General features: G+C 40.4%; 2 protein-coding genes across 8 annotated transcripts in view; one reads left to right on the top strand and one right to left on the bottom strand.

Annotated features, from left to right (window-relative positions):
• Positions 1–8: 8 nt before the first annotated feature.
• On the top strand, positions 9–3,233 carry hebp2 (heme binding protein 2). Its single transcript, XM_082148418.1, has 5 exons — positions 9–165; positions 557–651; positions 856–991; positions 1,775–1,955; positions 2,479–3,233. The coding sequence occupies exons 2-5, from the start codon at positions 577–579 to the stop codon at positions 2,666–2,668; spliced, it is 582 nt and encodes a 193-aa protein (XP_082004544.1). The 5' UTR covers positions 9–165; positions 557–576; the 3' UTR covers positions 2,669–3,233.
• A 981-nt stretch (positions 3,234–4,214) lies between these two features.
• nhsl1b (NHS-like 1b) overlaps positions 4,215–24,252 on the bottom strand; it is a 128,538-nt gene continuing 108,500 nt past the window's right edge. For 6 of the 7 annotated variants that reach the window (XM_082147461.1, XM_082147465.1, XM_082147462.1 and 3 more), the window contains 7 exons: positions 21,373–21,525; positions 19,611–19,738; positions 16,702–16,897; positions 15,279–15,410; positions 10,598–13,804; positions 8,756–8,882; positions 4,215–6,266 (listed from right to left, as the gene is read on the bottom strand). In XM_082147461.1, coding sequence (XP_082003587.1) covers positions 5,642–6,266; positions 8,756–8,882; positions 10,598–13,804; positions 15,279–15,410; positions 16,702–16,897; positions 19,611–19,738; positions 21,373–21,525 — 4,568 coding nt within the window. In that variant the 3' untranslated portion in view covers positions 4,215–5,641. The remainder of the gene's footprint in view (positions 6,267–8,755; positions 8,883–10,597; positions 13,805–15,278; positions 15,411–16,701; positions 16,898–19,610; positions 19,739–21,372; positions 21,526–24,252) is intronic. The other variant, XM_082147463.1, reaches the window with a different exon arrangement.

Genomic DNA, 24,252 nt, shown 5'->3' with positions numbered 1-24,252 from the left:
TACTTAAGCCTACGGTTGTTACATATCACCATAGACTGTATAAAACAGCACCCGTAACTGTATCTTCTTTACCTAACACACCTGTCTTAGACGGATGACATACTGAGCTCGATCTTCTTTGGATTATCAGTCATTTCCTGCATTTTAACGCTCCACGGCGGACAGGTGAGTTTATAACTAAAGTAGGCTAGGTTATATAATATTGTAGTAAAATGACTTCAGCACAACTGAGCAACGTTTGGACAATCTTATTGTAAGAACATGGCCCATTTTCCATCCATATTTTGTGAATGAAGGAAAAATATTACTGTTAACAGACATGCGCGAAATATGAAACTTTACAAACAATGTTTCATTATTTCCTAGAGTAACTCATACATTATTGTTAGCCCTATCCTGTTATTATAGCAGCGTTGGTAAAACCCTCTTAACGTCCGAACGCACTGGACATGAAATTCCCACTTAATATTGAAATATGAAACAAGGAAATATCTCCTATTATTTCCACTGGTCGTAAATTGTTTGCAACTTATAATCCATTTTCAATTTTGCACAGCATTACAGTTCAAATTCAAGATGCTTAAAGCCATCGGTCAAACTTTTTTTTCCTCTGGACTCCAGCACCCAAAGTTCACTGCTCAACAGAGTAAGGTTAGTACAGTAGGCTAATCAAAATGTCATTTTGCCAGAAAAACTTTGTCAGACTTTAGATTTGTTAATATTTACTTAATGCTTATTTACAGAGATAAGGCTTGCATTTTGTTTTTGATTTAGTCTGCTCGTGTTTATATCGAAGCAGACTTTGTATATTGTTGTAATGTGACCAGTCATATCTGATGAAGTGATGTTTTTCAGGGTGAAGACTATGAAGTCCGCACTTACCACACAACAAACTGGGTGAGCACAGCTGTGAGTGGCATGGAGCAGGACCCGGCCTTAGGCACAGGCTTCAGAAGACTTTTCAAATACATTCAGGGCAATAATGACAAAAGTAAGTCTTCATGGACCTGTAGACGACTAGAAACTCAGATTTTCATGTAGTAGACACTCAAGATTAGACGCATTCTTATTTCCTTACGTCAGCTCTTGTGATTGTGACATTTTCATTACACAATTCAAATTGCAAAAGCACATATGGGTGAACACCCCCCAACATAAGGGTTACTGCCAGTGTATCAGAGCTCTGTACGTTAATGGTTTGAACATGGACTCCGATATAAAGAAATGCGGTCAGTGCTTAACTCGAGGAGTTCAGTGAAGTTTGCAATATATTCACAGATTCGAACTTCCCAGATCAATAACTCGTGAGCAAATTACACTTATTTACAATCACAGTAATGACCTACAACCCAAATTTCCTAAAAAAAAACTTTATAATATAAATTGATCTCTATGAGCCGGCGGCTTGAGACCGATCCGAATAAGGAACCGTCTGCAAAGTGCAAAACCCTTTTGCACATTTTATATTATGAAACATATTCAATAGCTTCACTGTGACACCAAATTCAGTTCACACATCACTGCTCTCCTGCTGGTTATAAAGCCAAAAGTTTACGCGGAAATGGTTTCCTGTGACTACAATAAATCACATCTCAAGATGCTTTTATAATTATAAAAATCATGTGCCAGGTTGTTACCACAGATTCAATTGTGTTAATGATTCACCAGGTGACATTGTACCTGCAAAATAGCTTTGGCATATTGAGATCAGTGCACCTTTTCATTAAAGAAAGACCTTTGATATGGGCTTTATCTGAGCGCTTGTCCTTGTCAGAGTGTAAGGTGGAGATGACGGCACCAGTGAGCTGTTTGATTGACCCTGGGGCCGGACCCACTTGTGAAAGCACCTTCACTGTCTCCTTCTTCATCCCCGAGGAACATCAGGCCGACCCACCCAAACCCACCGACGCAGACGTTTTCATAGAGAACCGGAAAGAGTCCACGATGTTTGTGAGGTATATGTTTGTGGTTTTTAAATTGGAGATTAAATGTATAACTACTCTTCTGTTCAAAACAAAAGTTTCAGTAAGAACATTTATAATGTTACAAATATGTTCTTTTGAACTTTCTATGTGTCAAAGAATCCTGAATGATTTCCTGATTTCAACAAAAATAATAAGCAGCACAGATGATCGTAAGAAATATTTCTTGAGCAGCAAATCAGCATATTAGAATCATTTCTGAAGGATCATGTGACACTGAAGACTGGAGTAATGAGGCTGAAAATTCAGCTTTGCCATCACAGGAATAAATTACATTTTAAAATATATTAAAATAAAAAAAACTTTCATTTTAAATTAAAACAGTAATATTCTGAAATAGTATTTATTTAATCAAATAAATGCAGCCTTGAAGAGCATAAGAGACTTCTTTCAGAAGCATTTAAAAATAGTTAGTTTGTTGCCAGGTCAAACTGTTCTTTGGTTTAAAAATGATTTTGTTGCCATAGCTTCACCTTTGCTTGGCCGTGTTTTGCAGGACGTATGGAGGCTTTGCCAACAGTGAGAGCAGCCGTGAAGAGCTTCTGAAACTGATGGAGAGCCTCAAGAGGGATGGGATGAAATTCAAAGAGGTTCCGTACTACAGATCCGGATATGACAGCCCCTTCAAACTGACCAACCGCAGGAATGAGGTGTGGCTGATCAAAGATGAGGAAGAAAAAGCCTGAGGATCAAACGGGCATGCCTTGTGATCTGAATGAAGAGGTCAATTGTTTGTTTGAACTTAACAATAGTTCTGTAGGTGCTTCTGTTTACTATGTACATACATGCAAGTGCCTGAATGTTTTTATAAGAGGATTTAACACTGTACTGATTGTATATCTGACCAATATATTTTACAGCAACATTAACACTTTAAATACCTACAATTAACTATGAAATCATATGAAAAGAATGTTGAAATTATTTTTGATTAATTGTTTTTGTCACTAATAATGTATCATTCAAAGTACTCATGTAATGGTTGTGTGAAGGTGCAAGTACTGAATGACACGACTGAATCAATAACTTTTGTTTTGAAATATGAATACATAATCTCATCTGCATTTTGAGCTGTTTATATTGCACTAGATCTTGAATCTAAAAATGTAAGAGAACAATAACAGTGTACTAAATTGACACTAGTTTTTCTGTACTTTGTCGTTTTGATCTTAAAATAACTGGTACACAACCTTAACCTTTGGCCCACTAGTGGTTCAAAAAATAAACGGCACGTCTTGCGGAAGAACATTGTTTTGGTTGTGATTTGGCTTTGATTTGAATCTTAAACCACAATATAAGGACTGGATTATTGTTTTATATTGTATTATATTATTAAATTATTAAAAAAATGTCAAGATGGTTATCAGCGGTTGTTTAGGGTTATCGGTTGGTTAAATATTTAATTGAAGTGATTAAAACAGAACATTTTTGTAAATTAGCCTAATAATACAAATACAGAAAAAAACAAATAAAATTGTATAAACTGCTAGTACATCTTTTAAAAAAAAAAAAATTATTTTACTATTTTAACGGGGTATTCAAGGCAGGTTAAGTGACATTTCGGGTATGTTTAGACATATATGCGTACTGTACACATGGTTTGAAGAAGGATTTGTTTGCACTCTCCAAAAAAGTGACAGTTTAATTAAAATTAATTGTTTTTTATTAGATTCAGTCTACACATTAATTCTGTGTATAAAGAGAAAAGTCATTAATTTACTTTTATTTTGGTGGCTTTAAATTACTTATAAATAGAGCTAAGCCGAGGAAGACATATTTTTGTACTTCATCTGACAAGGACATAATCTGAGTCAGGTTCTAGCTAAAGAAATCATACAAGGCCAAACACAATGTCTGCATCGTCATCAGGTTTATTTTCGAGGGAACGGTTGCCTGAATATCGTGTTCACACGCTCAGCACAAAAGCATATGGGAGAAACAGGGAACGAACTTATATCTCCCTGTTGCACTTGCAGCCAAATCATAAACAATGATTCATGACCTCTTTCATGATATATAACCTATTTTGCATAAATACGACGTTGGTCCAGGTCATTGTATCGAGCTTTAAATGCTGGTCAGTAAGACGGAAGTAGGGGTTGATGGTCCTGCGAAGCCTCTGGAGTTGATGAACGGCTGTGGGTGTCATGGTGACGGTGCTAATGAGATTGTGGTTTGGGCTGGCGGCTGACAGGTGGCAGTGAATCAAAGACAGAGACGAGACAGATGGGCCATTTTTAAATATCACCATGTTTTATTACAGAGACAAACTCCAGAGGGTTAGCAGCTTTCTTCCTCTTTGCCATCGTTATTTATTCTGCTTTTATTTTCCGACCCGCTTTTCCATCAGTACGACGGGTGAAGGAGCAAGATATAAGTTCTGTGACTGCGGAATCTGAACTTAATGACTCGGACCACGTGTCTGTAGGATGTCCCCTCTAAGCACACTTCACTCACCTCCCTCCCAAAACGCCCACCTCCATCTACAGTATATCAAACCACATTCTGGCTATTCTAAAATAAATACTCTACAAAAGGAAGCCACTCCTAGCAAAGGTTTCTAAAATGTACAAATTCTTTGAAAATAAGCTCAGGTGTTACTTAACATTTCTTTAGATATATACATAAAAAACATTATAAAACTGCACAAGAAAAAAAAAAGAAAGAAGCTTGACAAGTAAACATGAGGGTTAGTAATAAAGCGGTCACTTTCACTAGATGTTAACAGAACAGAACTCAGCTAGTTAGAGAGAATGTCCTGTTCGGCTCTTTGGTAACCAAAACAATTACAAGTAAAACCGGTCATTTGTTTCAAGTAAGATGTAAGAATTAACTCTTTAAAATAACCAACACAGACACCATGTTTTTTAAAATGACAAATAAAAGAAGACAATGAACAGTGCAAACCTACACACCAAAAACCAAAGAAACTCTTTTTGTTTCCACGAACAAGCCGTCATTACTCCCAATCTCTTGGCCCACAATTCCTTTTCTATTCCAGACACTTCTGATGGTCCGAACAGTAAGAAAAGTCTCTTGTAGAAATTGGTCGGTGTGCTCTCTATCTTGATCTTTGAAGACCGGTGTTTTAAAGATATCTGACTGAAAGGCGCTGACAGAGCTGCCTCTGTGAAGTTTGAGAAGTGACGCACCTCTTTGGACCACAGCGCTGACACAATATCCATCAACTTGAACTACTACAGCCAAAACAAGCAGTCACATAGTAATTCCTTCAATACAACTTTCGTAAACAGCTTCACCAAAATCAAAATCTTCCCCACACAAATCTGACTGTTAATGCTTAAGAGTGGAAATAAAAGGCTGAACAAAATAACAGAAGCAATTGTTGGGCTTTGAAAAGATGAGTCTAGTATTGCCACTGAAAGCAGAGTTCCCTCTGAAAAGAAGGTCAAATTTGATTAGATAGGTTAGTTTATTTGTGAAGAGCTATAGGTAAAGCAGTACACTGCCTACTGCTTGAGCTGACGGCTTGATCTACCTCGGGTCCGCATGTCTTAGCCCACACTACAATATCAGGCAGCGCTGCCTGGATTAGCGGGCAGCGAGACCTTCGAGAGTTCGACTCCTGGTCTTCTGCCCTCAGTCAATCTCTGGTGCCGAGAAGACATTCTGCCTTTGCCAAGGAGCCATTTCTTCTCCTAACTGCTGCTCTGCTCACATAAAGTGCTGTTAGAGTCCTGAGAGATGGGAAGGGGCATGTTTGATGGAGAAACAGGGCATGGTTCTTCACAGTCGGTGAGTTCTCCATCCCTCTCGCAAATAACTGTCATGGGGCTGCTGAGGATCCGGCTGCGGGCGTTGTACTTGCTGCTGGCGGCAGAGGGTGGTGTGCGGGATCGGCCGTACTTCGGCCCGATTAATGACGGGGACGTTGAGAACATTCCCTCGTTGCGCGCCCAGTCCTCAGACGCCCTTTTGTTCCGGCCTGGAGAAGAGCAGGGGCTGTCGCCCGTCGGAGACGCTGGATCGAGCGAGGAGTCGAGAGAGCGAGTCCTCTGAAAGCGCGGGTCGGTGCTGCGCAGCATCTCGGCGGCAGACATGCGGAAGCTGGTCTCGGAGCGACTGCCTTTCTTCAGCAGGAGGGCCTTGAAGGTGTCGCTGCTGGTCGGGGATTTGCGCAGGCTGCGCTGTATGGAGCTTGTTTGCCGTGGCAGGGAGGAAGTCGAACCGGGGGACATTCCTGTGGGGGTGACCGGTGGGGATAGAGGACCTCGTGAACGCTCCTCTTCAGATTCCTTGCGCCCCAGGACCTTCCGCTTTGACCTGGAGACAAAAGTAAAATAACGTCAAATAAATAGTTTTGTAAGCAATTTAAACTAAAGTAGGGATGCACAATATATTAGTACCGTATATGTAAAAAAAATGTAACAAAAATATCAGCTCAAGCTTATATTAGTTAGCAGTAGGCTGCAGAGAATCCGCTAAAATTTGTCAAATTTAGAGAATAATGTGTCATATTTGCCGGCATAAATGTTTAACTAAAATGCTTCACTTTAATTAACAACTCATCTAACTACTCCTGAAGCTGAACATCCTGAATAAGATCCAATTCAATTTTAGTGATTAATTTTTTTGAGCCTATCCCCTTCATTGATTTCTGTTCCACTTTCTCATTAAACTCCACTAGCCCTCAGCAAACCAAAACCTCACTGCAAAATTGGAAAAGCAGGAATATCTTAATGCAGTATATAAATAGCAGGAGTAGGGGGGGTGGGGGCTGTTTGCTTAATACAAATTCAGTCCTTTAAAAGCCAAACCAAAGAGGAATACTGCAAGCATTGCAACTTTATGGAAGTGCAGACATAATGGAAGCCTAATCAACAAAGCAAACTGGGGAAAATGCCCCGCATCACTTTAACCAAAAGGGCTGTTCATTCATCCCACCAGTAGGGGGACCTTAGGTCAATGAAAGCTAGCATTTGTGCCCAGGATCAAATCAAATCAAATTCATTAGCATGGCATAACTGCTGCAGATTAGGGATCGTGGGATTATCTGCGGGATGGAGCAGAAATTCATCCCACGTCTGAGATGCGCTGGGAGATTATAGAGCTAATCCCACCCTAGCATCACCACGAGAGGAATACGCCAACAGCTAATTACTTGCCAGACCGCACCTCGTATGTTGGGGGGTGTTCATGTTCAACTGGTCCAGGCTGAACGAAAGAGAAGGAAAGGGAGGATGGGAGGGATCAGGAAAGGAAAAGGAGGAAGAGAATGACAGATATGACAGAGTGTGGGAAAATGACAAAGGATGTGGAAGGAAGAATTGAAGTGTCAGAGATACAATATCTAAAACAAAACAGAAATCCATTGAAAACCCCCATCTAAATATATTTTAAAAAAGCTCTTTCAAAAATAAATATCTAAAAATAATAAAATGTTATATTAAAAATTTTAGTTTTAAGATTTAAAATTAGGATTTAATTCTATGCTTCATTTCTGAGGTTTATGCATAAAACAGACCAAAAAACAATTTGCAGAGGTAAAATGGTGAACTTATTTTAAGATACAACAGTTTGGGAGGGCCTTTTTTTCTCCAGCATGAACAAGGTTCATCAGGAAATTATTAACCAAGTCTGGTGTGAATCTGAACCACGCTTAACATCTTTGAGATGAACTGGAACACAAACTGTGAGCCAGACCCCATCACCCAACCAGGCAAGTTATTCCAGTTCAGACTCCGTAAACTACTTCATTATGGACTTTGCTTTGTGTGCCGGAGACATTGTCCTTCTGGAACAGAAAAAGACCCCCCAAAACGGTTGCAACAAAGGATTTCAGAGTGTCATGTGTGCTGTAACATTGGCTTGTCTTCACTGGAATTAATGGAATATGCACATGGCTTCCACATACTGTTGATCATTTCGTTCTATAATATGTAATTTTGTTCTTCAAGTAAATAATCTAGTTTTAAGCATGTTTATATATATTTAACCAGAAAACAAGCAGTAAAGTCCTGCAAAAAAACATTAAATAAATAAACGTAAATGCTGTATACATTGTGGTTGTAATCTAGCTTTCACTCCAGCTTTTTTATTTGATTCATCTAAAGCTCAGTGCTATGAGAGTGACATCAGCCAAACCGCAGGATTTACTGAGCACATATAGCATCTGGTGCACTGTCACACTACATCTAAACTGGTCTTCCATTTCAAGGATATCTTTTACTCTAATATCTGTGTGAGATTGCAGCAGACCAGAGCATAAGGAAGAGCAAAGCCGCGCACACACACACGCACACAAAGTAGCAGAGGAAACCAAATCCTCTCGAATGAAATTGTGTGATGTGCTAAAGAACTTCAAAAACCTGCCCATTACACGTGACTATGGAAGAGCCTGCATACGTAATGCCTCTGTGTGAACAACATAATGAATTTTAAATAATGCCCCGTACGGTAAGCAACAGAGGTGCATTTTCACGCGAGTAACTGCAGTAAGGCTATGAGAGTTTTATGACTGAATAAGAAGAGAGTGCATGTTTCTTTAACACAGCCAAATGTACATGAGCATCCAGTGGAGTAATGCATCAGCCTGTGGCATTTCTCAATCTGACAGACAGAGACCACAGAAGCCCTACTCTTTACAGGCTGCTTTCCTTCCACGCTCTATCTTTGATGAATGTATCTGCGATTGGATAGGACAGCCCACTTTAAAGTTATGAATTGCGGTTTATGGGAGGTGGGAAAGATGGAGTGGAAAGGAAGTAGATGAGACTGGAAAAGGGATACCAGCAAAGAATTTGGGAATTTACCTGTGAATGGCAGCAAAGAGGTCCTCTGTGGTGCGGGGCCGCGTGGGGGTCACCATGTCCCCACAGCTGTCGCCGTTGATGCTGGGAGATTGAGCGACGTCCAACGTGTTGGACTCAAACACCTCACCTGGTAGGACATTCATATATTAAACTCATATAATAGATGTATTTAAATTTCTTTAAATAAATATATACAAATATATATAAATTGCATAGTTTTATTATAAGCATTGCGCTTCCAACACCAAGGCCATGGGTTTGACTCCTTGAATGCAATTGACTCCAATTTATTTAGTCTGCCAGATGCATAAGAGTACTGGAAGTGTAATGATGATAATAAACTTCAAAGGCAGAGCCTAATGACATGAAAATAAATGAACACACTGCAAACAGGACCCAGCTGACAAACAGATACTGTCATTCTAGAACTCAATATTATGTCAAATATGCATAGGCATGTTGGGACAAACTTGTCTTAAAAAACAAACAAACAAAAATATTCAAAGCAGAGAGGAAAATATATGTAGATAAACACTGGTAGAGTTTGAATGGTTTTATATAAAATATCAGATAACATCAGATTTTAAAACAGTCAATCAAAATCCTACATTTCATATAAGTACCAAGACACATCCTAGAGCCATCGATAAATCCAAGGACACACACATATACTTCACACTCCCACATGAAGACAGTAAAAAGCTTTATGTTTAATATTGTCTTACATTGTTATGGTCGTATCCACCTTCCCAGAGTTCAGTTGCAGTGCTCTGCTCTCCTCTCATCTCACATCTGCACTTGCCTGAGACACTGAGGGTGATCTCACGTTACGCGCTCTCTTCCATACCCCTCCCTCACTTCTCTCTTCCTCTACCCACTGTCAGCTCCACCCCCCGCCCCATCCTGTTTAAACGGCTTTCCCTAAGGAATGCTGTCCCATTCTATCCTGACCCTGACTAGAAGTGTGAGGGGGAGAGTCTGTGGACACTGTAACACTGGTGACGTTGCGAGAGAGAGAGATGCACATTTTCTCTTTTGTTCTATGCTGTAATAATTGTATACATTTAAGAGAAACACCTATAAAAGTATCAATATGTATACTGCACACTCTCATTAAATAGACACTGCTTTAATTACCATAATCAAGAGTTGTCTGTGTGTATATTTGTTGTCAGTACTCTTAATATTCAGTATTTAGAATTTATATTATTTAGAATATTTAAATATTTATTTTATGTTATGACCTGCAACTTAATCTATCTGCTTATTTCCTTATTTATCTGATGTTTCAGAAATATTTTAGAGTTGTGTAACATGCATTCAAAACTGGTGAGAGAATCTATAAATGAAACAATGAAAAACAAAAGGATGAGAGAGAATGGTACAACAGGACAGAATGAGAAAAGGATGAGAGAATCAGAAGCAAAGGGACAGATGGTGGAAGGGGAGGGGTTGCTGAATGAATACAGTGAAAGACTTGGGGAAAGAGAGAGAAGTAAAACTAAATAAGTACTAAATCCAAAGGGCTGCTTGAGTGATGTCCAATTCTAAGCCCTGACACACTCATGGTAGAGGTGATCAAAATCAGCCACCTCTTGCCTTAAATGCATGTATACTTAAACACAAGTTTTTTTCTTGACAATGCTGTTTTAATACAAGCTTAAGTGCAAATGTGCATCACCTTGTTCCTATTATCTATGTAATGTAAAGCTTGGAATCACATGTCACCCAATAGTGCCTCTGACTCTTTAAAAAGGTCTGCGTATTTAAAATTGTATGATTTTGTGTCATCCAGTTTTATAAATGATCTCCACAGAGTAAAATGAGAAAAATCTAACTCACCACTTTCATCATCTTTAGATCCAAAAGATTCTGTGCTGCTGGTTACATCTTCATCATCTCCCTCTTCTCCATCCTTTCCTTCAATGGTACCCATGTCTGCATCAAGAATGATGGTACCAGAAGTCTGGGAGAACTCCTGAGCTTCACAATTTGTGGAAGAAATGTCTCTTATCTCCTCAGGAGGTACAGAAATGCCAATGCTACCCTTCTCAGTTGTCTCTTCCTGTTCTGGCACAGGTGTGGGGTCCAGACCTTCAGGCGTAGTTGTAGAGATGTTGACGTCATGTTGAGCACTCAGCAAATCACTGACATGATCCACTGATGAAAAGGTGAGAGAAAACATGGGCTTTTTGGAAACCGCAGGAGGCTTTTTCTTGGGTGTAGCGTTTTGTGGTGTTTCTGCAGGTGATGAGAGGGCAGTCTCCAAACCATCTACTTCAGTTGTGGCCTTAACCTCGTCAAGATCTATGGATCCATTTGTGAGGCAGGATGTTGGTTCAGAAATTGATTTTACATCACAGTCAGGCTGTGCTTCAACATGGCTATCCTGGCTATGCTGGATGGAGAGTTTTTTCTCTGGAGATGATGGCCTTAAATTTGGAAGTATTGAAGAAACCTGAGGAACTGTGGGATGCCGTAGTTTGAGAGGTTTCTCTGGTGTTTGGGGTCTGGCCAACTGATTAACTTCATTGTTTTTTGACTGCTTTGCTGACCGAAGTTGCACACTCTGCAGGGCAAATGGGGTGATCAGAGGCATGCCAACCTTACTAGGCTGCTCAGAGTGAGGCGGCACTGTTCTTCTTTCTGAGTTCACTGGTTTTAGGCTACCCTTAATTTCCTTCAAACAAGTAGAAGAAGGTGTAGGTGGTAGCATGCTGGGTAGGAGTTGATTTTGGGGTGGAGAATAAGCAGGGATGGGGGAAAAAGTAGGCAGTGGTGGTGGTGGAGGAGGTGGTGGAGGGCTGAAAGAACAATTAAAGCCCGACAAGGCAGGGTCTATCAACACTTCCGGAGGTGGAGGCGGTGGAAATTCAGGGGAATAATTGATGTAAGGAGGGCTCATGGATACTTGTTGAGGGGGGGTGGTGGGTAAAGCAGGTGGCGGAGGAGGAAAAATCTGGTCTGCAGTGCACACAGGGCTGGAAGGCGCAAGGGGAGGAGGAAAGGACGGAGCATTGAAAGGTATAAGAGCCACAGGGGCAGCTGGAAGAGGAGGTGGAGGAGGAATATTGTTCCTGTTGGAATCAGAGGTGTTAGAGGAAAGAGAGGTGGAAGAAGAGGATATGGATACAGATGAGAGCAAGGATGACTTTCTTTCAGGCACTCTGGGTTTGGGCTTGCTGCCTGATGGGGACATGCATCTCATAAAAGAGGGGACAGGAGTGCCAGCTGTTGGAGTGTTGGATTGACTTGAGTATCCACTTGATGGAGAAGTCAACCGATGTACCCTGTCTGGCGATGAGGTGCCTGTTCTAGGCTTTACACTTCCTTCCTGAGCAGGAGGAAGAGTAGTCTGGTTACCATTGTGGAGGTCTCTTCCATTTACCATCTCAACCACTTGCCCAGCAGAAAGTGAATTGGTGCATGGTGACTGTGTTTGATCTCCAGATGGACGAGGATAATCCACATAGTAGCCCCAAGAGTCTGCATAATCAGAACGAAGGCTACTAGTGTCACTATGAGAAGGTGTGACATGACAGATGGAGTACACATGAGCCATCCCTGCTGCTGATACACCACTGCTGCCTGCACTGATGCTGCTCTGGCTCCTGGGACGAAGCATCCAGGGGTCCTCATAGTCGCTACAAGGACTGTGAGATGGTGAGGTGGAGGACCCTTTGCCTTTCAGCCCATTCTGAAGTGACTGTTGGAGTGTGGCAATTAGTGATTCATTAAGAAGAGAACCATTGCGAATATCTGACCCTCCAATATTGGCAGTAGGGGAGCTGGTTTTCTTAGGCTTTCGTCGTAGAGAGTCTGTGCGTGCTGGTGGAAGAGGTGGTTTCTTAGGCTTGCGTAGAGAGATGGAGCGTGACAGTGAGTGGTCACTGTACAAGCTGGTTCTGTCTTCTTGCTGACCCAGGCACTCGTACATACTGTGTCTTCCTGCTCTTCCTCCTATACCATGGCCATGGCCACTACCCTGGCTCCTTGACCTAAGACCTGAATCCAGATGCATGGAAGTGTAGTAGCCATCATTGTCCATTGAGTAGAGTGAACTAGAGTCTGTGCCTTTTGAGGAGCGTTCAAGGCTACTATAGAGATGATTTATAGGTGTTGAGCTGCTGGAAGTCAGTGTCCTTCTGGGCAAGACATTCTCAGGAGTGTCGTAAATCCATTGCTCGTCTGAAGACAATGTTCCTGCGGCAATGGTGCTGTGGCTGTGCAAACTACTATCAGACTGGCCAGTCTCACTGCAGGTATCCTTCATGCCTGACTCTGGTGTGTGTGATCCTGTGCCTACACTACTAGTGCTCTCACTGTTGACAGCTGAGACCATGCTAAGAGGTCTAGCATTAGTGTATGGTGACCCAGCAAGTGGGCTCTGGCCAGGGCTTGATGTGGTGTGAAGTGAAATAACCTCAGCAGAACATGACAGAGTAGCATTAGGTATAAGGGAGGTTGAGTAGGCTGCATGTGGAGAAACTACACAGGCTGGACCTGAGACAGATCCCCACTCCTTTTGAGTACCTCTCACCTCTTGAGATTTTGGCCGGGCTTGGTTACATACCCTGGGGGCATTCCTCATGTGCACCACAGTTTCATCTACTTGTAATTTTCCAATCTGCTGAGGTGCTTTTGCAGTGGAGTCTTCTTGCCTGAAAGGGGTGCTACTGTAAAGGGGCTCTGCATTTAGAGAGACCCGTGCACCTCGTGGCAAGCTGTGAAAACGCTGGATATCATTGCCAAACTGTGGTTCCATTACAACAATAGAACTTCCAGGGGAGCTCCCATCATAGACAGAAGAGATGTTCATGGCAGAACTGGAGATGCCGGCCATCTGAGCAGCAATTCCTTGGCCCTTCTGAGCTCGTATTCTCCTCACAGAGGGTGGGACAATTTTCACCTCCTCAGTTTGGCAGCCAGAATCTTTTGTTATAGATCGACGGAGAGTTGAATTCCTATTCATGACTCGCCCAAGTGTTGAATACTGTCCAGGGATAAACATGGACTGTGGCCGAAGCTCTCCTCCGCGCCCTTTAGCTGCTACATAGAAAAAAGAAAGGAGACAATTATGACAAGTACTACAGCTGCTTGTTTTTCTGCTTCTCTCCCCTCCATCTCTTTGTGACATCAGCTGCCAATCAGATTAACCCTCTCTATTGAGAGCTAATTAATTTGATTATCTTGAGCCACATGTGGCATGTTGATGACTACTGGAAACTTTGATTAAGGTTGATAACTTAATGGCTGGCACCAAATTTGTTGTCCATTCCTGAGTGTCACTGAGAGTTTGCACTAAGTCAATGATCTTAGTAAGCTGGTGCTCGAAGGAGGACAGGCAGATGGTCTAGTAGTACCACAACACTCTCTCACACAAACCACACATCTTTATGGGCTTATGCATGCAAACACATTTCTAGAGTTTAGTTGAAAACCACAGGCTGTTAATGTATTACGCCTCCTGTTACCATAATACACACACAGCAAAGTGCAACCTTGCATCTTCTTAATGTCACACTCAATGTTAGAGAATAAATTACCATACAAGAGTAATCATGACATTCTAACTGCCAGACAGAAACGTGTCTTAAAAGCATTTCTATCAGATCAGCTTAAGTTTTAGAGCCAGGGATAGGACACTGGTGTATGAAGTTAACCCTCACCCCTGCATGTATAAACAACAGAAAGGCCTCATTAAAAGCATATCTACAAATAGCAAATACAAAGACTGATACAGAATGCCCTTTTCACAATCCCCATAATCCGGCATGAGCGCAAACAGATATGGCATTTTAATAGTATGCTAGTGTATTTTAAAATTATATGAAATTTGCTGATATACTTCCGCATAACAGAAAAAAAAAAAAAATCCTACGAGGACTATCTGCACTATTTATACTTATACTACATCTATTTTAACTCTCCCCTCCCCCCCCATTACTCTCCTGATAAAATATGAAGTGTTTTGCCCGAAGAATCTGGATAGGGGATTATGAAGTGGCTTCAGTTGGCTGCAAAGCAAAATGTGGCATGCCATCGCCAACAATGGCTCCAAATATGAGCACTCACATACACTAACAGGAAGCAAACTAAATAGAATCAGGGACCATGACCCAGGGGAGTGGTGAGAAATGGAATGCGGGATGCAGCTGTTGGATGCTGAGATTATATAACGGAGCGTTGAGAGTATGCATGCAAGAAATCCACATTTAGGGCATGAGAGATTCTGTAATGATTAGCAAATCAATGGATGATTTGAAAATAGACTTATAAGACAGCAATTTGGAATTTATTTTGAATTGGGAAATCAAAGAGCTCAGATTAGGATGATCCTAAGACTTCTAAAATCAATGCACAGAAAATGCATTAAGATGGGAAAGAGAGGCAGGGTCATGACAAACTACATTATATGGTCATGACAACTACAGTACTACATGAAGATGACTACAGAGTCATCTAAATGGAAACAGGTGAGGCAGGAGCAGCAGCACAGAAAGCTGGCAAAGCCATACCATACCTAGTTCCTGTTGGACGTTGTCAGGCACCCCTGAAATAGTCTTTCTTCGCTTAACCTTCTTGGGCCGGCGGACCAGAGTGTCAGTGTTTATTAGGGAGCGGCGGATGCTGGCCTGCCTGTCAAACGTCTCCCCTGGAGACCAGTTGACGAGGGCAGACAGGCAAAAGGGCCAGTTAGTAACATACATGCATCACACATGCAGAGCACACACACACACACATACGGACACTATACCAGTAAACTTTCATGCAGAGCCACACACATTCTGCATAAGCGAAATAATGTGAAAACCAGGCCAAAGTTAGAAAAAAGACCAAAACAAAACTGCATTCATATCTTTACTCATTCATGTTTTAAGTGTGTCTGTGTTTAAGTGTGTCTGTGTCAAGAAAGCAAGTAGCTATATGTTACAAAATACAGAAGTTCCAGAAACAGCTATTAAAATCACCCATCTTGTTGGGTGAATGACTTAAATCAGTCATAGCACCCACTATTAAGGTTTAATATTGGGTACTATGACTGATTTAAGTCATTCAGTTGACAATATATGCAAATACTGCGTTTGCCTTTGCCTGGCAGTATAGTGGTTATGACTCTGATCTGTTGTACACTAAGGGGAATTCCATCTAAATACAAGGATCTTCCTCTATACAAAGTATATGAAGAGGAAACCTCGGTTTGAATTATATCATTAGAAACAGTATTTTATATAAAAGCACTTTTGTGCTGCAAGATGTGCTGTAGCATTGCAAAAGCAAGGGAACCCCAGAGACTGGGCACTGTTGACAAAGCCTCAGTACGCTGAGATGCCTGACTAAGTCACGGAGCTGACAGACTGAATTAGTGTGTGGTGTGTATTTGTGTGTGCTTTATAGTATAATACAGCTTCTTCCTGAGTCATAGTGAAGTTCGGAATTATTTAAAGGGATTGGACATAGAGAGCTTATTCTGTCTGAAGAAGACTTGTAGGAAAGACTGTTCTTTTGGATTAGGTGTTCATAGTGATGCACAGCTGAATTTATGCATCGGCAGGGAGACTGAATGCTCAAACAGATGACTTTCAAAGGTCAAAGAGATAGAAGGAAATGACAGAACTGTTAATATGAGAACTGTTAATACACTCAGACACATTCATGTTAGATCTATCCATGTGGTTTTGCATCCAGAACAGGCGGTATGTAGTGATCATGCATGCAGTGCTCAAATGTTAGGTACAGACAAATCAGTTACAATTTCTAAGATTTTAATGATTTTAATGAAAGATCCACATGAAAGTAATGTAACGTAACACACAGACCAACCAAATGAATTCTAGACTGACAAACATAGGGACTCATCGGAGACGCAACATGAAAGTGACATTTTGAAACGTTTCTACAGTGCTGGCATGTTTGACTGACAGTTGATGGGATATATTTCTTACCTGTGACATCGATGGGGACAATATCTGTGAGAACAGCCTTAGCCTGCTGCCTCATCTTCTCTTCTGGAGTGGGCAGGGGCGGAGCTTTGCACCATGACATTTGTCCATCAACCTCAACCCCCTCCTCCTCCTGTGCGGGACTTTGTGCTCTCATTTGGCAGGAGTCTTTCTCTTCCTCTCCTGAAGATGCTGTAGACTGAAAAGATGTGAAAATACAGTGAGTTTCATGACTACAGTAGGCTTATAGAGATAAGTAAACAGAGAGTTTAGTAGTAGTAAACTAGTAGGACATTAATATTCAGACTCAGAGCTGCTACACCCCTTATTTCTCTTTAGCTTTAGTCAAGGGTTGTTTAAAGATTGTGTGCCCTTATTGGAGCTCCAGGAGTAGGCTATACAGAGTGGTTTCACGGGCAACTGACCATCAAACCACACACACATAAACACACTGAGAAACTAGAATAGAGACAATAAGAATAGAGAAAGGGAGCAGAGAGAGGGGGAAAACCAGCGAGGCGTTAAAACTCTGTTCACGCATTGTGATTCTGAAATGGGAATGCCGTTCGCAGAGTTACAAGAGGACCATCTGAAGTTTCAATCCAACACCTGGGCCTCCCTCAGCCTCCCAAACAAACCGGATATAATTAAACCACTACACTACATTTAATTATCCATCCAGGTCACTACCAATAGTCAAAAACCTATTCACAACTGCCTGAGGTATTGTTTTTTGTTTAAACATTTTATTACCTGTCCTGCCTTCAGTGGATTGACTTTCAGTGTAAAATAAAGAGTATGACGAATACATCACATTTTACAAGTGGCCAATTCTTATTATTAAATATGTTTGAATGACAGCTTACCTTGATTTGCACAAAAAATTAACTTAAGAATAGTTTCTTTGTTCTGAAAATAAAACCTTTTTCTTTCTTTGTAACCCCAGAGTTCTTTAAAACTTTATAAACGGCCAATTAAACCATAAACAAATATATTCCAGTGTTACTCTTGCCTTGAGTAAAAAAATAATAATAATAATAATACAAAAATAAAATCAATACTGTGAATTATTCTTCTGAATATTTTGTTTAGTTTTGTCAAAAGTACCAACTTCGGTACTGGAAAAAAGAAAAAAAGTGACGATACTAACATTTCCCTCTAGCATTTCGAGCGCTGTTGAACGGACTATTAAACAACTTTGATTCGCTCGCGCGCGCACATATATGTCTCTGATTGGCCATTGTGTTCATGCGCTCAACATATATGTCTGTGATTGGCTGATCGTGTTTGACGCGCTTCACCGAGCGCACACACATATACACACAAGAGCGTTTGAAAGCAGGCGTCTATCAGCGGATCCCCAATATATCCGCTGATGATAGACGCCTGCTTTCAAACGCTCCCGTTTGCTGTAACTGTAAGCACACGGACAGGTCTATATACAACACATAAACATAATAAATGAATAAATAAATGTATTATGTATATGTTACAACGTGATTGAAGCGTTGATCACTGTAGCCAATCACAGACATATATGTTGAGCGCGTGAACACAATGGCGAATCAGAGGCGTTTAAGAATCCGTGCTATCGTCACATTTTTAAGATTCCAGTACTGACTTGCCTTGGTACTTTTGACAACAGGAATTTTGTTATATATTTTCACTTTAGCCTGCTCCAATAAAACAATTTAATGAATATTATTTATTTTTTCTCCTTTACATTTTTAACAAAAAATAAAACAATGCAGCAAAAACTTGTTCAAGCAGCAAACAATTTTTATGTTTCATGATCTTCAGTCAGAATCTTAAAGGTAAAATAGTTTTTTAATGATATAACAAAAAGAAGAGAAAGAATGAACCAGAAAAGAATGGAAAAGAGGAACAGAAGTATAAGGCCAGTCCAGCACTGTAACCTGAGTTAACCTCATCCCAGTGGGCTGGGAAAGCAGGTCTAGGATGGTGAAGGAGGTTAAAAGGGCATGGGATCCTTTAGGGTGGGCCAGGGGGACAAAAGGACCCCCGAATCTTTGCTTTTACTGTGTCTGACCTTTCCAGGGCCCCTGAACGCAGAGTGATGAGGAGCAATAAAGAAAGGATAGAGAATGAGGGCAAGGGTATGGTGTACTATAAGACTGGTGTGCTATAAACAAAACCGCATGATTTCTTGCTAAAAACATTTATGATTGTCCTATTGAATCCCTTCAGTAAAATCCCCTTTCTTTCAAACCTGTCTTCAATGCTCATAAGCTAAACAGCAGCTTTCTAAATCACAATATCTCAGTAAATAACTATTTTAACACATTATGAATAATAGTTTCATTAGAGTGTCATTCTCCTGAGGTTCAGCTCTTATAATGGGGCCACACATGGCTGACAATATTAATGAAGGCAACAGAGACACTGAAGAACTGAGGCGGGAACTTCACAGAGGAACATGTGGGAAGCTGTGATTCAGTACCCAGAAGCCCCTCTGCAGGCAGACACTCTCTCCAGCAGAGGGCAGACAAATCCCACAGGCCGCTACAGTCAGCTTTCTGATCCGATTTTATAACAGATCACTCTTTTTATTCATTAATTCATTATTTTTATGGCCAATAACCAATATGGTGGCAAATACTGTAAATCTATACTAACAGAAAAATTCCTTTACACTACGTGAATTCATCTTAAAAAAAAAAAATGTTTTAGCACATTTAAAAAAAAACTCGGTATAGGGGAAAAAAACCGATATATAAAGTGCTAAATAATAATAATCATTATTATTATATTTAATATGCAGATATATAATTATATGATGATTATTCAATATTATTCAATATGTTTAAAATATCAAGTCAACATAAATAACCAGAAAAACATGCTAAATATGGTCTACACATGGTCTTTGGTATCTTGTTAAATAGGCCTACCTTTTTATCAGCGTCATCCCCTTCGATGTCCTCATCCTCATGTTGTGAGTTTGAGGAGCCTGAGAAGGTGGGTCCCTGTGAGTAGTACTGTGAGCTGCGGAAACCATCTTTCCTCAGTTTATCACATTCTGTGGGAACAGAGCAGAAACCCGAAAGAAAGTTTTTAGGAACTTTCAAACATGAATTGAAGTACAGAAGCAGATAGTGTTTATTTAGCTCCCTCTAGTGGGCTGAGAGAGAAATTACCATTTGTAGGTCTTCATGAAAATGACGAATGATGCAAATTGTCTGATCAAACTAATAATAAGATAATTCAATTCAAGTTTATGTTTAGCACCTTTACAAAAATATTCTGGATGAGAGAGAATTAGAGATTAGAAAAGAGTAGTAGACTGAGATCTGTTCTGCTCTGTATGTGTGTGTGTGTGTGTGTGTGTGTGTGTGTGTGTGTGTGTGTGTGTGTGACAGACTGCATCATGCTGACTTTCTAAGCTAACTGTTGCAAATGGCAGCTCCATTCCCTTGGCACACATCCCACAATCCCTTCAGTCATTCAGTCAAGTGAATCCAGCAGTCTCTCTGCTGACAAAAAAAATAATGCTCATCTGCTTTCATTATTTTCCTGATGTTTGTTTTATGACACTTCACTGCAGCTGTGCGATGCACTCCATTAAATAGCTGAAGTGTGCAATTTCTGTGCCACTGACGGCAACAAACCGAATTGCAAAAATATTGACTTGTTTTGCAAAGTTTTCACAAACCACTAACTTATCCGCCAATGGTCAGAAAAAAAAAAAATCTCATAAATTCTTTGTCGGGTTGGAGTAGATGCTCAAACAGAGCCATAATGTTTGTTCAGAGTGGCTTACTTAATGGCTGTTTTTGCATATTAAACTGATGGCTGTTTTTGTTTTTGCATATTAAACTGAAATAGAATTGCACTCCTCAGCTTTAAAAATGCCAGAAATGGGAATCAAACCACATATTTGCACAAGAGCAAAGCACATAGGAGACAAGCCAAGAGTCTAAAATGACTAAAAACAGCCAGACTGTTAAAATGTCTTCCTCTAATTCTCCAAAACCACTATTTATTTTGTTTGCTAATCCTTTACGGTTTCCTTCAACACTTATCCGTCAGCTAAGACTTTAAATAGAGACGAGCAGGTTTACAAACGCTTTTTAACCTGTCATTAAACATTCAAGACACTTGTGAACTTCCTCTGATCTACATGTGCCTAGTGTTGTTTGTCCTGGCAGAATAAGCCTGTTTAAGCACTAAGACAGAGGTTTTTTCCCAAACCAAAGAGAGACTGCCAGGAAAGAAAAGACATAACAAGTGAGTGGGAAGTTTAAACAGCATTGGGAAAAGTGTTTGATGGTAAAGCTCTACCTGTCCTCATGTCCTCTAGTCTTCCTCTCTGCCATCTGAAGGCTTGAGGTCTCGAATAGAGTAATATGACCTTACACACCTGTGCCTGTATAATTAATCAGGCTTCACATCAGCCACCTGCACTGTTAGATCAGTCTTGAGAATCTGCTAATTGAACCTGGATCTGCACCGCTCTGAGCTGTACTGTTAAATCGACCCCTGGATGTCACTAACAGGCCGTTTCACAGGTGTCCAGCGTGCACTTTAGAGCAACGAGTGACATCATGGGCACGTTCACCTGCTGCCCGCCCGGTGTGTTTGTTCCCATAGCAATGCTGATCTCATGAGAACTGCAGCAGGTTTGAGGTTGATTCTGGTGTGTGCGGCTCATACCTCTGAGAGCTGTTTTCAAGTTAACTTTGGCCTGGCGGTGCAGGTCTTCCACGCAGGCCGGTCTGGATCCCGGCAGAAAGACGTTCTCCTGCTGGTGCCATGGAGCCGTGTAGTGCACAGTCCACTTTTTTTCTTCATCCAGATTAGATACAGCTAAAAAAGAAAGACACTTGAAATTATTAATATGCCATTATAAACATTTCAAATTACCTAAATGTGGCCGTTTATTCTAGCAAAACTCATTGAACTCAACACAAAGGATGCATGATTTGCCAAATGCAAGTAATAGCCGCCAAATGTGTCCATTTGTGGACTCATCGTGAGTCAAAGACTCTTTTTTGTTTTAAACTCTGCTACACTTTTAACTGAGTCAGTGAACCCCAAAAAACTGGAACCAAAGAGGGACTCAAAGTGAACAGGAAGACCAGTAAACTACCTAGCAGAGGTGCAAATGAGCCATGGGGAATGTTGAAGGAAAGACCCCTGGAGCTGGAACCCCCAGCTGTCCCGACAGCAAACAAACGAGAACAACAGGCTGGTCGTTATAACGTGAGAGGAAGGGAAAGTAGAGGAGCAGAGGTGGGGGTTCTCTCACAGGTGCGAGGAGCTCTGTCCACAGGTGGCACTGGGCCATTAGGCCATGATGGCCCATCATGTGAGAGCTGCCAGACTGACAAGCGGAGCCCACGGGAGGCCTTTGTCTTCATTCATGAGGCATCAGGACTTTCAATATAGAAGTGATTTCTTACTCCCTCTTCAGAGAGACTAACACATGATGATGTGTGACTGCAAATGAATCTATCAAGGGCTTCTGTGCACAGCTTCAGGTATCACTCAGGACAAATGCCTTTGTGAGAATTTCAATTTGAAATAAATAAATAGATTAATATTGTGCAATACACTACCATGAAAAAAGTTTGGGGTCAGTAAAAATTCTAAATGTTTTTTAAAAGTCCCTAATGCACAACAAAGCTGCATTTATTCCATCAAAAACACAAAAAAATATTATTAAAATAACTTTTCTATTTACAAATCTCTCTTTCAATATATATATATGAAGACTTCAGATGCAAAAGCCTCTAAGTGCCATCTGAAATTTTCTTCTAAAATGAGCATTTTTATCAAGCTTGTATATTTAAGTTCGGTAATTTCACTTTTATGACAATTAATAGGTAATTTTCATTGCCATTAAAGTGAAATAACTGCACATAAACATACAAGCTTGATCATTCTAGAAGAAAATTTCAGATGGCACTTAGAGGCTTTTGCATCTGAAGTCTTCATATATATATATATAAAGAGACAGTGATGATGCCAACATACAGTTGTTTGGATCTAAAGTACAGGGGGAAGGTGGTGGTGGACTCAATCTCAGGGCAATCAAACCAAGTGTGAAAACATGTTCTTTTATTCCTTCTCCAGGTTTATCTCTGTTTATTAACCACAACACTGGGTGTCTTTGAACTTATTGTTCAAATCGATGCTGGGCTTCAAAGGGACGCTTTCTCCTCAAAGGCATCATCTGTGAATGTGCAGACATCAGCCGGGACAAAGCAGTCAAACACATGGGAGGATGCAGAGGGCATTCAGTACTGTACAAATACACTAGCCGTTTGTAAACTGAACGACACTGATCATCAAGTGCTGAATCTCTCTGTTTAGGACATAAATGAACTGCTTTAAAGTCTGTGAGAGCCACCAAACATCAAACTTCCAAAAGTGCAGAGGCATTTAGCTGTGTATTATTCTGAACCAAAAAACAAATCACAGACTTATCCCTAGAAAGTGTTCACAGTCGGAAATATTGATGCATTGAGTTTTCATTTCATTTGTGCTTTTGCCTAGGGTTAGTACATAAATGTTATGTAATCATGGTAACAACTAAACAGGTCAATAATCTACCAACCAGCCAACACTGTCTGTCACATAACCAGACCAACACAGAATCTGTGCGGACAGAATCCCACAGAACTGGAAGGTAGTGTGCGTAGCGTAGTGACCCTAAATAAAGGTCTTGAACACATTACTGCAAAAAAGACACTCAAGCAAATTTGTTCATTCTTTCAAGAGGACCATTTGCAGGAGGACAAAACCAGATGCACAAACGGCATTAAACAACCTCTCAGTAGGAGAGATGAAAGTGAGCAAGCCCTTTGAAGTGCCTACAGTAAATATCAGATGATTCTAGAATGGGCAATACACACACACACACACACACACACACACACACACTCGCACTCAGATAGCCCGGTCCCCAACCCATTAAACCTGTCTGTGTGCTCTCGGGGAGTGAGGAGAGCGGCAGCAGGAACAAAAACCTGCATTGTGCCCAACATCAATCTCCACATCAGCCTGAGCTCAGCACTCAGAATCAGCCCATTGAAAACTCCCATAATCCCTCTGGTCCTGCTCATACCCGCACAAAACACACACACTTTGCAGTTACCACCACGTGTAGCACTGAAATAAAATGAGCTCATCCACCAAATTTCAGCTCAAAAGATAAATATCATAATTAAAAATGATTATTTGATCAATTTATAATAATATATAATATTATAATTTGTTAATTGTACTCCTGAGATATCAAACAAAAAATATTTATTAAAAATGATTATTAACATTGGATTATGTTTTTTTTTTTTTAGGTTTGCCTTTTAATTTAGCTAATAAGGCATTTTATGTCAATGAACTAAAGGTTACAGAGTAGATCAACCAGTTTCTGGTTCAAGTGCAAATTGTATACAAACATAATTCAGAAGAGCTGATAATAAATTCTGATTAATAGAATAAAATATATTATAATTATAATATTCTTAAAATATTTAATATCATAAAGTTGTAATAATCTTTTCTATTTTTTCTTAATTTGTAATATTA

This window comes from Leuciscus leuciscus, assembly GCF_965113295.1.
Source record: "Leuciscus leuciscus genome assembly, chromosome: 19".
NCBI lineage: Eukaryota > Metazoa > Chordata > Actinopteri > Cypriniformes > Leuciscidae > Leuciscus > Leuciscus leuciscus.
The sequence above is the reverse complement of the archived record's forward strand: the minus strand, read 5'-3'. Positions and strand labels throughout refer to the sequence as shown.

Excerpts from the sequence above, each read along its gene's own strand:
- hebp2 (XM_082148418.1), top strand. The coding sequence starts at position 577 with ATGCTTAAAGCCATCGGTCAAACTTTTTTTTCCTCTGGACTCCAGCAC. Across the intron at positions 992-1,774 it reads TCAGGGCAATAATGACAAAA|AGTGTAAGGTGGAGATGACG; the intron begins GTAAGTCTTCAT and ends TGTCCTTGTCAG. Across the intron at positions 1,956-2,478 it reads GAGTCCACGATGTTTGTGAG|GACGTATGGAGGCTTTGCCA; the intron begins GTATATGTTTGT and ends CGTGTTTTGCAG.